This window comes from Oncorhynchus tshawytscha, linkage group LG24, assembly GCF_018296145.1.
Source record: "Oncorhynchus tshawytscha isolate Ot180627B linkage group LG24, Otsh_v2.0, whole genome shotgun sequence".
Lineage (NCBI taxonomy): Eukaryota > Metazoa > Chordata > Actinopteri > Salmoniformes > Salmonidae > Oncorhynchus > Oncorhynchus tshawytscha.
In genome coordinates, this window is record NC_056452.1 from 22,238,046 (window position 1) to 22,253,746 (window position 15,701).

Sequence of the window (15,701 nt, forward strand, 5' to 3'; positions counted from 1 at the left end):
TGCTGGTTCTGAATAGCCTACTGAACATGTGTTTGGGGCCGTGAGTCCCAACTAGTTAGTAATATGTTTGGATATTTAACCTGTGCTCAGTGTGCTGGTTCTGAATAGCCTACTGAACATGTGTTTGGGGCCGTGAGTCCCAACTAGTTAGTAATATGTTTGGATATTTAACCTGTGCTCAGTGTGCTGGTTCTGAATAGCCTACTGAACATGTGTTTGGGGCCGTGAGTCCCAACTAGTTAGTAATATGTTTGGATATTTAACCTGTGCTCAGTGTGCTGGTTCTGAATAGCCTACTGAACATGTGTTTGGGGCCGTGAGTCCCAACTAGTTAGTAATATGTTTGGATATTTAACCTGTGCTCAGTGTGCTGGTTCTGAATAGTGCTGATAATAAAATAAAAATTGGCGCTGTAGACATTAGCCTAACATTACTGGCAACATGTTTGAATACCAGTTGCACATGCGCACTTTGTGTTTTATTTATTACGTTTGAACCATATCAGCAACGGTTCTTTAAAAAGGGTTTAAACGTGTTTTTTTGTCGATATAACTTAAATGCAGAAGACATATTTAAGTTGAATGCGTTCAGCTGTATTACGGACTAGGTATCTATTTCATCAGGTCCTCGATCAGCTTTTTGAATTTCACAAGAGGCAACAGCATCACATTTTTAAGAACATTTTGAAGATCGTTCTACAAACATGGTGCAAGAACTAAAAGCTGATTTTTCCCTAACTGAGACCAAAGGAATTTCCAGAGTTAACCATCCTTGAGACCGGGTGTGGTAACTCGTATGTCTAAAGTTTAGTAATGATGTTTGGTACAGTGGGACGTTTTGTAAAAGGGCTTTATATATTAAACATAGCAATGTATCAACCTACGTGACATCACAGAGGGCCAACCAACTTTCTGGTAGAGAATGCAGTGATGACATCACAGAGGGCCAACTTTCTGGTAGAGAATGCAGTGATGACATCACAGAGGGCCAACCAACTTTTCGGTAGAGAATGCAGTGATGACATCACAGAGGGCCAACCAACTTTTCGGTAGAGAATGCAGTGATGACATCACAGAGGGCCAACTTTCTGGTAGAGAATGCAGTGATGACATCACAGAGGGCCAACCAACTTTTCGGTAGAGAATGCAGTGATGACATCACAGAGGGCCAACCAACTTTCTGGTAGAGAATGCAGTGATGAGTACTAGAATTGTCGCCCGTAATAAAGAGCAGTGATTAAAGTAAAATTGTCTCAATTTATTCTAAGGAATTAACAATTAATATTAAATCAGTAAATTCATACATTATGATAATAAACAAAGATGTATATGTAATATTGTCAGAGGTTGTAACGAATTGTTCATATTAACTAACGAATTGAAAAAATATATATGGGAATAAGCCAATCAGCACAACAGAATTCTATTTTGATTAGTCTAATGCATGAAAGGAATATTGTTCACAAATCATATACTGATTGACAAAAATATATATATAATATACATACATGCATACAGTTGAAGTCGGAAGTTTAAATACACTAAGGTTGGAGTCATTAAAACTAGTTTTTCAACCACTCCCCAAATTATTTGTTAACAAACTATAGTTTTGGCGAGTCTGTTAGGACATCTACTTTGTGCATGACACAAGTAATTTTTCAAACAATTGTTTACAGACAGATTATTTAACTTTATAATTCACTGTATCACAATTCCAGTGGGTCAGAAATGGATATATAACATACATTTGAAGTCGGAAGTTTACATACACCTTGGCCAAATACATTTAAACTCAGTTTTTTCCAATTCCTGACATTTAATCCTAGTAAAAATTCAGTTTTAGGTCAGTTAGGATCACCACTTTATTTTAAGAATGTGAAATCTCAGAATAATAGTAGAGAGTGATTTATTTCAGCTTTTATTCCTTTCATCATATTCCCAGTGGGTCTCCTTCCTGAGTGGTATGACGGCTGCGTGGTCCCATGGTGTTTATACTTGCGTACTATTGTTTGTACAGATGAACGTGTTACCTTCAGGCGTTTGGAAATTGCTCACAAGGATGAACCAGACATGTGGAGGTCTACAATTGTTTTTCTGAGTTCTTGGCTGATTTCTTTTGATTTTCCCATGATGTCAAGCAAAGAGGCACAAGGTAGGCCTTGAAATACATCCACAGGTACACCTCCAATTGACTCAAATGATGTCAATCAGCATATCAGAAGCTTCTAAAGCCATGATATAATTTTCTGGAATTTTCCAAGCTGTTTAAAGGCACAGTAAATTTAATGTATGTAAACTTCTGACCCACTGGAATTGTCATACAGTGAGATAATCTGTCTGTCAACAATTTGTTGAAATAATTACTTATCTTGCACAAAGTAGATGTCCTAAACGACTTGCCAAAAGTTTGTTAACAAGAAATTTGTGGATTGGTTAAAAAACGAGTTTTAATGACTCCATCTTAAGTGTATGTAAACTTCCCGACTTCAACTGTATACATGATCTTAAATTGAGCCAGTTTGCTACATCAGGAAAATAAATGTGGATTATATAATGGCCATTTTTGTAGGGGTTGAAATGTCGAAGTGGAAATGACTAACTTCAGAAGCCTTTTTCAACCTGGAATACTGTACAAGTAAAACATGTCCTGCATTGCTGTGCAGTCATAACAAGGCCGACTTTAAACTGAAGCAGCCGGCTGGAGGTCTGGGGGAATGAACAGTGCCTCTGCTCATCCGATGTAGCCTAATGATAAGACCAAGCTCCCACTGTGCAGTGGTACTGAATAGACAGCACCTCGTGTCTGTATTCAGAAACTGCGCGTAAACGGTAGATTTAACACGTTATTCGTTGCAATATGAAATCTATGTTGGTAGTATTTAATAGGGCAGGGCTTGAACGTCACTGGCCTGGGTAGGGCAGGGCTTGAACGTCACTGGCCTGGGTAGGGCAGGGCTTGAACGTCACTGGCCTGGGTAGGGCAGGGCTTGAACGTCACTGGCCTGGGTAGGGCTATCCAGGGGTGCAGCTGATGGGATGTCTTGAGTTGACCATAAGTAGTGTGACGACAAATGTTATCTTGTATTTGAACATTTTGTTAAATATTCTGGTGCTGTAGACCAGTACCAACTTGTCTTTTTTTCTTCTGGAAGTTATTTAGAATAATAATGATTTGATGCATACTCCAGATTTACTTCTGTGTGTGTGTGTGGAGGGGGTGGTAGTTGGTGATGTGGTAACTGTTTACCCAGAAAGCCAAGCTCCACTGTGGGCTGTGGTAGGTCTACAGGGCCGTGACTGTTCTCAGCATGCAGGCCTCTGCCACACGGTGTGTCTGGGGACTGTGTGCTGCATCTCAGCTCAGAGCTGCCCTCCTCTGCAGTCAACACCATTCTCTCCCTCCCTCTTTTCTTCTCTTCTGTTCTTCTTCGAGCAGTCTTGGCTCTATGCTCTATGCCTGTTCCCTCTCTCCCTCCCACCGTCAGTAGCTAGGAGATTGGTCAGAGGCTAATCCAGTTAGACTAAATGTATCTCAGCAGGGGCCAAGACCCCACAGGATCTCACACACCCCCCTGTTAGCCCCTTTGTGGTGTGTGTGTTGTGATAATGGGTATCACTGGGCTGGTATTTGGTATTCTGAAGAAGGAAGTTTCACCAATATCTAGAAGCTTTTTGTGGTAACAGTCAATTATTAAGAGTTGCACAGTACAGCATTAAAGTGTGTGTGTGTGGGCCAAGATGGGAGGGGCTCCGACAGCCTTGCAGTGATCTGTGTCGAGAGAGGGAGAGGAGGAGAGTGTTCAGGGAGGAGGAGGAGGATGAAGAGCGAGGCGATTTAGAGAGAGGAGGAGCATTGGAGGAGTACTCATACAGTACACTCTGTGTGTGTGTGTGGTGGCAGTGTGCCTAGTAGGATTTGAGTGTTGTTATTAGCACCATTGGGCCTGTGTGAGCTAGTGCACTGCCCCATGGGTAATAAGTATCTGAAAGCGGCGCTAAACACCGTCATAATCTGAGGGGGGCTTGTGTGTGTGTGTGTGTGTGTGTCGCGTACCTCTCCTTCTCCCCCTGGTGCAACATGGCTGTGGAGCAGATGGCCAATTACAGGACAGTAGGAAGTGCCAGTAATTAATTACCCAGCAGCAATCTCTGCACCATCTACTACCCTTATGAGAAGAAACACATGATTTCACCTGTGACATTTCCACAAGTCTGTGGCCATTTCTCTTTCCTGCTCATAGATTTGGTGGTGTAGCTGCAGTCTAACGAGCAGAGGGTTATTAGCTCAAATCCCTTTTTAAGGCTGAGTCCCAATTGTGGTCACAGTACAAGATTTTACAGTAATTTAAATCTGAACTTTAGGCAAAGTGCAAGAATTTATTCTTGCCAATCTCTATTATGCCAACGGGCCTGGTGGAGCAGCTGGACCGTCAGGTAGCTAGCAACCAAGAGGTTGTGAGTTCAAATGAGGTTGAGTCAGCATACCGTCCTTTAACATTAACGCCTTCATTTAGTTGTAAAAATACAGTAACTGGTTGTATATTTACTGTATTTTCATGGCAACTAGACAAAAACCTCCAGAGGACCATGACTGTTGAAATTGAATTAATGTCAATTATACCTTTCAAAGTTAAATATTCTAAATGATATTTGACACCTGGGCTTTCGCGTGAGCTCGACTGTTGTCCCGTGTAGTGTCATGCTATCACATATATCCAAATAGTGCATTTTCATGAATTCACATTCATTTCACGAGGACGTGTTGTCATGTTATCGCGTTAACTTCGCAGTAAATCACACGAAGTTCACGTTGTTTTCACACACACACCACATGCATTGTACACCCGTGCACGCCCCCACACAGGCACGCGTCAACAAATAATTGAATGAATCAGCAATAGTTGCAGTAAACCATGCTACCTTCACGCACGCGTGCACAAACACACACACACACACACACGCGTGCGCAATGGGGAGTTGTGATCCTCTTTCTGCATATGGACATTTTCATGTAATCCTCTCGGTTTCTCTCTCCCTTTCTCTCTCTGCTGCGTCAGTTGTGAAATGAGACTAGGGTTGCTGTAGTTTGTCCCTGCAGGAGAGAGAAGGAGCGAGAGAATCTAGAGCCTACATGGGGAGAAGAAAGGGGGGTGGGAGAGGGGTAGTAGGAAAGATGGGAGAGGGAGGTGGTAGGAAAGAGGGAAAGGTTGAAGAGGAGAGAAATGGGAGGCAGAGAAGTGATGGGGGAGAGAAGGGGATCAGAGGAGGGATGGATGAAGGGGAGAGTGATGGAAGGAGACCGAAGTGATGGGGAGGAGAAGGGGATCAGGGGAGGAGAAGGGGATCAGGGGGGTGGAAGGAGGGATGGATGAAGGGGGAGAGTGATGGAAGGAGACCGAAGTGATGCGGGGGAGAAGGGGATGGATTAAAGGGGGGGAGGAATGGAAGGAGACAAGTGATTGGGGGAGAAGGGGATCAGAGGAGGGATGGATGAAGGGGGAGAGGGAGGGCTAGAAAGGATTATTTGTTGAGGAGATGTGTGTGTTAGGAGGTGAGGCTGTTTAGCAGCAGTGTAGGAGTAGTGTATGTATTGGACTGAAGTGATACGGTGATGAGAAAGCCAGTTGTGTGTGTTACAGTCTCTGTCTGCGCGTGGGTCTAATACGTGTTGTTAGCCAGGGTGTCTGATAATGAAATTGCCAGTTGTTGTTGTTATTGAGTTTAAGATATTCAGTGTTGCGATATTAAATGGGATGTGCTCCAATGTGTTTTGAAATGAGTGTTTAGTGAAAAACATTCGGCAAGGGTCTGTGAAATCAAACTGAAATACTCTGATTAAATGAATGTAAATAAATGTGTGCGGTCTCTGTTTTGGAGCCCTGCAGCAGTTGATATTTCTTTAGAATAATACGTGCCAACACAGTCACACAAACAGTCTGACTCCCAGCCAGGGTCACCTCGGATTACCTCTGACCTCTCACATCTGTTGTTAACGGTGATGATGGCAGGGGGAGGAGTGTGTGGGGGGGGTTGTGTGTCAGAATTATGTAAGATTGTTTGAGGTGGTTGTCAGGTGTGTGTGTTCCAATTTCATCATGTGTCCCCTGCTAGGCAAAAGTGCTGGCACAGCAATGTTCCACAGCTGGGGCTGCGAGCAACATCCACATACACAGTATACACACCTTGTCTCACCCTGTGTGTGTGGAGCTGTCTCACCCTGTCTGTGTGTGTGTGTGTGTGTGTGTGTGGGGGGAGCTGTCTCACCCTGTGTGTGTGTGTGGAGCTGTCTCACCCTGTGTGTGTGTGTGTGTGTGTGTGTGTGGAGCTGTCTCACCCTGTGTGTGTGTGGAGCTGTCTCACCCTGTGTGTGTGTGTGTGTGTGGAGCCGTCTCACCGTGTGTGTGTGTGTGAGTGTGTGGAGCTGTCTCAGTGTGTGGAGCTGTCTCACCCTGTGTGTGTGTGTGGAGCTGTCTCACCCTGTGTGTGTGTGGCGCTGTCTCACCCTGTGTGTGTGTGTGGAGCCGTCTCACCCTGTGTGTGTGTGGAGCTGTCTCACCCTGTGTGTGTGTGTGTGTGTGTGTGTGTGTGTGTGTGTGTGTGTGTGTGTGGAGCTGTCTCACCCTGTGTGTGTGTGGAGCTGTCTCACCCTGTGTGTGTGTGTGTGTGTGGAGCTGTCTCACCCTGTGTGTGTGTGTGTGTGTGGAGCTGTCTCACCCTGTGTGTGTGGAGCTGTCTCACCCTGTGTGTGTGTGTGTGTGTGTGTGGAGCTGTCTCACCCTGTGTGTGTGTGTGGAGCTGTCTCACCCTGTGTGTGTGTGTGTGTGTGCTGTCTCACCCTGTGTGTGTGTGTGTGTGTGTGTGTGTGTGTGTGTGTGTGTGTGTGTGTGTGTGTGTGTGCTGTCTCACCCTGTGTGTGTGTGTGTGTGGAGCTGTCTCACCCTGTGTGTGTGGAGCTGTGTGTGTGGAGCTGTCTCACCCTGTGTGTGTGTGGAGCTGTCTCACCCTGTGTGTGTGTGTGTGTGTGTGTGTGTGGAGCTGTCTCACCCTGTGTGTGTGTGGAGCTGTCTCACCCTGTGTGTGTGTGGAGCTGTCTCACCCTGTGTGTGTGTGTGGAGCTGTCTCACCCTGTGTGTGTGTGTGTGGAGCTGTCTCACCCTGTGTGTGTGTGTGGAGCTGTCTCACCCTGTGTGTGTGTGTGTGGAGCTGTCTCACCCTGTGCTGTCTCACCCTGTGTGTGTGTGTGTGGAGCTGTCTCACCCTGTGTGTGTGTGTGTGTGGAGCTGTCTCACCCTGTGTGTGTGTGTGTGGAGCTGTCTCACCCTGTGTGTGTGTGTGTGTGTGGAGCTGTCTCACCCTGTGTGTGTGTGTGTAGAGCTGTCTCACCCTGTGTGTGTGTGGAGCTGTCTCACCCTGTGTGTGTGTGTGTGTGTGGAGCTGTCTCACCCTGTGTGTGTGTGTGTGTGTGTGTGGAGCTGTCTCACCCTGTGTGTGTGTGTGTGTGTGTGTGTGGAGCTGTCTCACCCCGTGTGTGTGTGGAGCTGTCTCACCCTGTGTGTGTGTGGAGCTGTCTCACCCTGTGTGTGTGTGTGTGTGTGTGTGTGGAGCTGTCTCACCCCGTGTGTGTGTGTGGAGCTGTCTCACCCTGTGTGTGTGTGGAGCTGTCTCACCCTGTGTGTGTGTGTGTGTGTGTGTGTGGAGCTGTCTCACCCTGTGTGTGTGTGTGTGTGTGTGGAGCTGTCTAACCCTGTGTGTGTGGAGCTGTCTCACCCTGTGTGTGTGGAGCTGTCTCACCCTTTGTGTGTGTGTGTGTGTGTGTGTGTGTGGAGCTGTCTCACCCTGTGTGTGTGTGTGTGTGTGTGTGTGTGTGTGTGTGTGTGTGTGGTGGAGCTGTCTCACCCTGTGTGTGTGTGTGTGTGGAGCTGTCTCACCCTGTGTGTGTGTGTGTGTGTGTGTGTGTGTGTGTGTGTGTGTGTGAGCTGTCTCACCCCGTGTGTGTGTGTGGAGCTGTCTCACCCCGTGTGTGTGTGGAGCTGTCTCACCCCGTGTGTGTGGAGCTGTCTCACCCTGTGTGTGTGTGTGTGTGGAGCTGTCTCACCCTGTGTGTGTGTGTGTGTGTGTGTGGAGCTGTCTCACCCTGTGTGTGTGTGTGTGTGTGTGTGTGTGTGTGTGTGTGTGGAGCTGTCTCACCCTGTGTGTGTGTGTGTGTGGAGCTGTCTCACCCTGTGTGTGTGGAGCTGTCTCACCCTGTGTGTGTGTGTGTGTGTGTGTGTGTGTGTGTGTGTGTGTGTGGAGCTGTCTCACCCTGTGTGTGTGTGTGTGGAGCTGTCTCACCCTGTGTGTGTGTGTGTGTGTGTGGAGCTGTCTCACCCTGTGTGTGTGTGTGTGTGTGTGAGCTGTCTCACCCTGTGTGTGTGTGTGTGTGCTGTCTCACCCTGTGTGTGTGTGTGTGTGTGTGTGTGTGTGTGTGTGTGTGTGTGTGCTGTCTCACCCTGTGTGTGTGTGTGTGTGTGTGTGTGTGTGTGTGTGGGAGCTGTCTCACCCTGTGTGTGTGTGTGTGTGTGTGTGTGGAGCTGTCTCACCCTGTGTGTGTGTGTGTGTGTGTGTGTGTGTGGAGCTGTCTCACCCTGTGTGTGTGTGTGTGTGTGTGTGTGGAGCTGTCTCACCCTGTGTGTGTGTGTGTGTGTGTGTGTGTGTGCTGTCTCACCCTGTGTGTGTGGAGCTGTCTCACCCTGTGTGTGTGTGTGTGTGTGTGTGAGCTGTCTCACCCTGTGTGTGTGTGTGTGTGTGTGGAGCTGTCTCACCCTGTGTGTGTGTGTGTGTGTGGAGCTGTCTCACCCTGTGTGTGTGTGTGTGTGTGTGGAGCTGTCTCACCCTGTGTGTGTGGAGCTGTCTCACCCTGTGTGTGTGTGTGTGTGGAGCTGTCTCACCCTGTGTGTGTGTGTGTGTGAGCTGTCTCACCCTGTGTGTGTGTGTGTGTGTGTGTGTGTGTGTGTGTGTGTGTGTGTGTGTGTGTGTGTGTGTGTGTGTGTGTGTGTGTGTGTGTGTGTGAGCTGTCTCACCCTGTGTGTGTGTGTGTGTGGAGCTGTCTCACCCTGTGTGTGTGTGTGTAGAGCTGTCTCACCCTGTGTGTGTGTGGAGCTGTCTCACCCTGTGTGTGTGTGTGTGTGTGGAGCTGTCTCACCCTGTGTGTGTGTGTGAGCTGTCTCACCCTGTGTGTGTGTGTGTGGAGCTGTCTCACCCTGTGTGTGTGTGTGTGTGTGTGTCTCACCCTGTGTGTGTGTGTGTGTGTGTGTGTCTCACCCTGTGTGTGTGTGGAGCTGTCTCACCCTGTGTGTGTGTGGAGCTGTCTCACCCTGTGTGTGTGTGTGTGTGGAGCTGTCTCACCCTGTGTGTGTGTGTGGAGCTGTCTCACCCTGTGTGTGTGTGTAGAGCTGTCTCACCCTGTGTGTGTGTGGAGCTGTCTCACCCTGTGTGTGTGTGTGTGTGTGTGGAGCTGTCTCACCCTGTGTGTGTGTGTGTGTGTGTGTGTGTGGAGCTGTCTCACCCCGTGTGTGTGTGGAGCTGTCTCACCCTGTGTGTGTGTGGAGCTGTCTCACCCTGTGTGTGTGTGTGTGGAGCTGTCTCACCCCGTGTGTGTGTGTGGAGCTGTCTCACCCTGTGTGTGTGTGGAGCTGTCTCACCCTGTGTGTGTGTGTGTGTGTGTGTGTGTGGAGCTGTCTCACCCTGTGTGTGTGTGTGTGTGGAGCTGTCTCACCCTGTGTGTGTGGAGCTGTCTCACCCTGTGTGTGTGGAGCTGTCTCACCCTGTTTGTGTGTGTGTGTGGAGCTGTCTCACCCTGTGTGTGTGGAGCTGTCTAACCCTGTGTGTGTGGAGCTGTCTCACCCTTTGTGTGTGTGTGTGTGTGGAGCTGTCTCACCCTGTGTGTGTGTGTGTGTGTGTGTGTGTGTGTGTGTGTGTGTGTGTGTGTGTGTGTGTGTGTGTGTGTGTGTGTGTGTGTGTGTGTGTGTGTGTGTGTGTGGAGCTGTCTCACCCTGTGTGTGTGTGTGTGTGTGTGTGTGTGTGGAGCTGTCTCACCTGTCTCACCCTGGTGTGTGTGTGTGTGTGTGTGTGTGTGTGTGTGGAGCTGTCTCACCCCGTGTGTGTGTGGAGCTGTCTCACCCCGTGTGTGTGTGGAGCTGTCTCACCCTGTGTGTGTGTGTGTGTGGAGCTGTCTCACCCTGTGTGTGTGTGTGTGTGTGTGTGTGGAGCTGTCTCACCCTGTGTGTGTGTGTGTGTGTGTGGAGCTGTCTCACCCTGTGTGTGTGTGTGTGTGGAGCTGTCTCACCCTGTGTGTGTGGAGCTGTCTCACCCTGTGTGTGTGTGTGTGTGTGTGGAGCTGTCTCACCCTGTGTGTGTGTGTGTGTGTGTGAGCTGTCTCACCCTGTGTGTGTGTGTGTGTGTGTGGAGCTGTCTCACCCTGTGTGTGTGTGTGTGTGTGTGTGTGGAGCTGTCTCACCCTGTGTGTGTGTGTGTGTGTGTGTGTGTGTGTGTGGAGCTGTCTCACCCTGTGTGTGTGTGTGTGTGTGTGTGTGTGTGTGTGGGAGCTGTCTCACCCTGTGTGTGTGTGTGTGTGTGTGTGTGTGTGTGTGTGTGTGTGTGAGCTGTCTCACCCTGTGTGTGTGTGTGTGTGGAGCTGTCTCACCCTGTGTGTGTGTGGAGCTGTCTCACCCTGTGTGTGTGTGTGTGGAGCTGTCTCACCCTGTGTGTGTGTGTGTGTGTGTGTGGGAGCTGTCTCACCCTGTGTGTGTGTGTGTGTGTGTGGAGCTGTCTCACCCTGTGTGTGTGTGTGTGTGTGTGTGTGTGTGGAGCTGTCTCACCCTGTGTGTGTGTGTGTGTGGAGCTGTCTCACCCTTTGTGTGTGTGTGGAGCTGTCTCACCCTGTGTGTGTGTGTGTGGAGCTGTCTCACCCTGTGTGTGTGTGTGTGGAGCTGTCTCACCCTGTGTGTGTTCACCTTGTTATAAACCTTTCATTAGCCTGTTTTCTAACTGAATAAGCTCTCATTGGCCGGTTCTAACGGAGTTTTCCTCTCCTCAGATCACCAGAAGCTGGAACGAGAGGCGCGTATCTGCCGCCTGCTCAAACACTCAAACATAGGTAGGTCTGTTTCTCTATTTGTTTTATTTTCAATTTCAGGTTTATGAAAAGTCATCTAGTTGAGGACAATAAAACCTGAATAAATGGGGCTTCAATAACGCTTATTTTCTGTTCAAATCAAAGTTGTTGTTTAAAAACATAAATGACCAGGAGGGGGGAGGGGGGAGGAAGAGATGAGGCCATACTAATGAGTCAATGCCAACTTTGTACTGTCTCTTTCAGTTGCATCCCTCTATCATCTATCCCTCCTTCCCTCTCCCTTCTTTCTGGCTCTCTCTTCAGTGTCCCAGATTGCTCTGCCCCTCCCTCCTTGTCTTTCTCTCCTTTTTATAGTTTCTCTATTGTCTATCTTTCTCATTCTGCCTCTCTCGCTCCTTCTCATTCCGTCTCTTTCTCTCCTTCTCATTTGTCTGAGCTTCATATAAACCTTGGACGGGGAGAGGGACGGGGAGAGATGAACACTCATACTGTACTTGCTGCAGGGAGGACCTGCTACTTATTACACACAAATGTACCTTTTTTACATAACCTTTAACCTCCAACCCTAAACCCTTAAACAAAACTATACATTAAGTCAGATGTAGAATGTCAAACTAAGTAGCCATTACGTATTCCACTGTTAAATCTCATAATTTCCTTTCTCTCCCTCTTCTCCACCCTCTCTTTCTCTCCCTCTTCTCCACCCTCTCTTTCTCTCTAGTGAGGCTACATGACAGTATCTCAGAGGAAGGCTTTCACTACCTTGTCTTTGACCTGTGAGTATAACACACACACACACACCGACCTTCCTGGCGTGTGCATGTGCCTCCATGAAAGAGGTTTCTTTATGTATGATAACAATCTGGTCCTCCTTCCTCTGTCTTTCTCCCTCTCGGTCTCTCCTCTGTCGCTCGGTCTCTGTCTCTCAGGGTGACAGGAGGAGAATTGTTTGAAGACATCGTTGCTAGGGAGTACTACAGCGAGGCCGACGCCAGGTGGGCCCTCCCTACTTACTGTTACCATGGTTACGCAGCTGCGTAGCACAGCGCAGGTCAAAACCGTGGGAGAGTGGCATGATTTCTTATCTTTGCTAACTGGCCTATCCACATGGGGTACCTGGGAAGTCTCAAAGGAACATTGACCTATTGGTCAAATGCTCATTAGGGGGTACTCCAGGGGTAATCCAAGCATGTAACAGTGACAACTAAGGCTGAGAACCACTATTGTAGTAACCTGTTGAGCTTTTACAAACATACACGTTTAGTGATGACTGGATCATTGATTTTCTCCTCTTTTCTCCTCTCCAGTCAGTGTATTAACCTGATCTCCTCTCCAGTCAGTGTATTAACCTGATCTCCTCTCCTCTCCAGTCAGTGTATTAACCTGATCTCCTCTCCTCTCCAGTCAGTGTATTAACCTGATCTCCTCTCCTCTCCAGTCAGTGCATTAACCTGATCTCCTCTCCTCTCCACTCAGTGTATTAACCTGATCTCCTCTCCTCTCCACTCAGTGTATTAACCTGATCTCCTCTCCTCTCCACTCAGTGTATTAACCTGATCTCCTCTCCTCTCCACTCAGTGTATTAACCTGATCTCCTCTCCTCTCCAGTCAGTGTATTAACCAGATCTTGGAGAGTGTTCAGCATATCCACCAGCATGACATCGTCCACAGGGACCTCAAGGTGAGTGGTGAGCGTGTGTGTTTGGCCGCCTGTTGCTATGACTACCACACACCTTTGCTCGTGGCCATGGCAACGCACTGCTCTTGTAGTTCCATCCCTCCCACTATCCCTTGTTTCACTTGTCCCCTCCCTCTGTTTCCCCCTCTCTAGCCCTCATCTTTTTTCTCACTCACACACACACCACATGTCTGTCCTTGACCGGGGGGTTGTTGTGTGTGTGTGTTAGTGTCATCTGCACGTAAGCAGTGAGAGGGCAAACTTATGGTCTACTCTCCCCAATGGCAAGGAAACAAGGACTCCTAGTCACGGACCACACACACAGTCCTGACTCAAAGTGAAGGTGTCCAAGACAAGGGAAGAAGAGATTAACCCTGTGGTTACCATGACAACCCCCGTGACATCACTGCAGCCTGGCTCCTCGCGGCTGATTGGTTGGGATAAACATAATGGATTCTTATCAGATGGGTCTTCCAACGAAACACCATGAAGACACATCACTGGATGTCTCTTTGTTCATGTGACCCGGAATAGATGGAACACAGAAGTGAATCGCTTGGACATAGTCTGAGCATGTATCTGGTAGGGTTTGAAATAATTTCACTATGAAATGGTTTTCTTTCTTTCCGGAGATCAAGATATTCTAAATGCATGGTAACATTTACCTGAGAGCACTACTGTGCACGTGAGTGAGGCTGGGGCTTTATGCTGCGGCGCGAGAAGACGGACGGAGGGAGAGAGGGAGACGCAGTAGCCGACTCCCCTAGAGCTCGCCGACTCCCCTAGAGCTCGCCGACTCCCCCCTAGAGCTCGCCGACTCCCCTAGAGCTCGCCGACTCCCCTAGAGCTCGCCGACTCCACTACGACTCCCCTACAGCTCACCGACTCCCCTAGAGCTCGCCGACTCCCCTACAGCTCGCCGACTCCCCTACAGCTCGCCGACTCCCCTACAGCTCGCCGACTCCCCTACAGCTCGCCGACTCCACTACAGCTCGCCGACTCGACTCCCCTACAGCTCGCCGACTCCACTACGACTCCCCTACAGCTCGCCGACTCCCCTATGACTCCCCTACAGCTCGCCGACTCTCCTACAGCTCGCCGACTCCCCTACAGCTCGCCGACTCTCCTACAGCTCGCCGACTCCCCTACAGCTCGCCGACTCCCCTACAGCTCGCCGACTCCCCTACAGCTCGCCGACTCCCCTACAGCTCCCTCCCCTACAGCTCGCCGACTCCCCTACAGCTCGCCGACTCCACTACAGCTCGCCGAATCCACTATGACTCCCCTACAGCTCGCCGACTCCACTATGACTCCCCTACAGCTCGCCGACTCCCCTAGAGCTCGCCGACTCCACTCGACTCCCCTAGACTCCCCGCTCGCCGACTCCCCTAGAGCCCCTACAGCTCGCCGACTCCCCTACAGCTCGCCGACTCCCCTACAGCTCGCCGACTCCCCCTACAGCTCGACTCCCCTAGAGCTCTACTCCCCTAGAGCTCGCCGACTCCAGAGCTCGACTCCCCTACAGCTCGCCGACTCCCCCAGAGCTCGCCGACTCCCCTAGAGCTCGCGACTCCCCTACAGCTCGCCGACTCCCCTACAGCTCGCCGACTCCACTACGACTCCCCTACAGCTCGCCGACTCCCCTACAGCTCGCCGACTCCACCGACTCCCCTACAGCTCGCCGACTCCCCTACAGCTCGCCGACTCCCCTACGACTCAGACTCCCCTACAGCTCGCCGACTCCCCTATGACTCCCTACAGCTCGCCGACTCCCCACAGCTCGCCGACTCCCCTATGACTCCCCTACAGCTCGCCGACTCCCCTACAGCTCGCCGACTCCCCTACAGCTCGCCGACTCCACTACAGCTTGCCGACTCCACTACAGCTTGCCGACTATTCTCCCTCCCATATAATAGTGCCTGTCTTGACTGCAGTAGTCTAGAGAAGCTAGCCAGCTATAGCTAGCCAGGTTTATTGAGGCCACATGCTGCACTTTGTCCTCAACCCTTTCAGATAAAATGGCCTGTTTGTTGCTCACTGTAGAATACTCCATTTCATTTCGCTAACTTTTTAATTCCATCTTGCATTGCATTGGTGAACTCTCAGTCCACTTGCTCCACATTGAGCCTCTTTGCCACTTTGATTGGCCAACATAAACAACAAGCTACACACGTGAAGCACACGTCGGAACTAGAAGCACAAGCATTTCGCTACACTCGCATTAACATCTGCTAACCATGTGTATGTGACAAATAAAATTTGATTTGATTTGAAGGCTACCTGATGGCTACCAGGCTTTTTGTGGGGCATATGTCATTTAAAAAAATACATTTGAAAAGTTGAAAAGTTTATTAAATGAATAATTTGAAATGTCATGGTGTGTCCTTGTATGTAACAATGTTACATGGATAATTGAATTTAGAAAAAGCCTTTTCAGTGTTTTAAAATAGGCTTATTTAGAATATTCTAATAACCATGCACATCCCTGGTGTCTGAGGATAGCTGTATTACCTCTTGTTTGCTGTCTGTCTGATTTGTTGGCCTTTTTATCCTGAGTAGGCTTTTACTGCAGTCCTTTACACACACTCACGCACACACACACACACACACAAACGAGCGCATACACGCAGTACACTTAGCATGCAGTCTGCAGGGCTGTTTAAATGACTCCCAAGTGGTTTCCATGACTACAACCCTATGTCCATATATGGCCGCAGAGAGAGTCGTAGGAGAGATGGAGAACCGCACACTGTCGAATGTGGACAAATCCAAAAAAAACATGTTTAAATGCAAAAAATACAGATGATTTATTGGGCCATCATGATGCCCAAAAAGTGCATTGTGCATAAAATGAAAAGGGGAAAAATGAGATTGCAAACGTTTTGGTATCAAACTGTCATCAGTGTTAAGA

General features: G+C 48.9%; 1 protein-coding gene across 12 annotated transcripts in view; it reads left to right on the forward strand.

Moving 5' to 3' along the window:
* LOC112223409 (calcium/calmodulin-dependent protein kinase type II subunit gamma) overlaps positions 1-15,701 on the forward strand; it is a 44,381-nt gene that overhangs the window by 6,033 nt on the left and 22,647 nt on the right. For all 12 annotated transcript variants that reach the window (XM_042305537.1, XM_042305539.1, XM_042305536.1 and 9 more), the window contains exons 3-6: positions 11,074-11,133; positions 11,834-11,888; positions 12,042-12,107; positions 12,721-12,793. In XM_042305537.1, the coding sequence (XP_042161471.1) occupies positions 11,074-11,133; positions 11,834-11,888; positions 12,042-12,107; positions 12,721-12,793 (254 nt within the window). The remainder of the gene's footprint in view (positions 1-11,073; positions 11,134-11,833; positions 11,889-12,041; positions 12,108-12,720; positions 12,794-15,701) is intronic.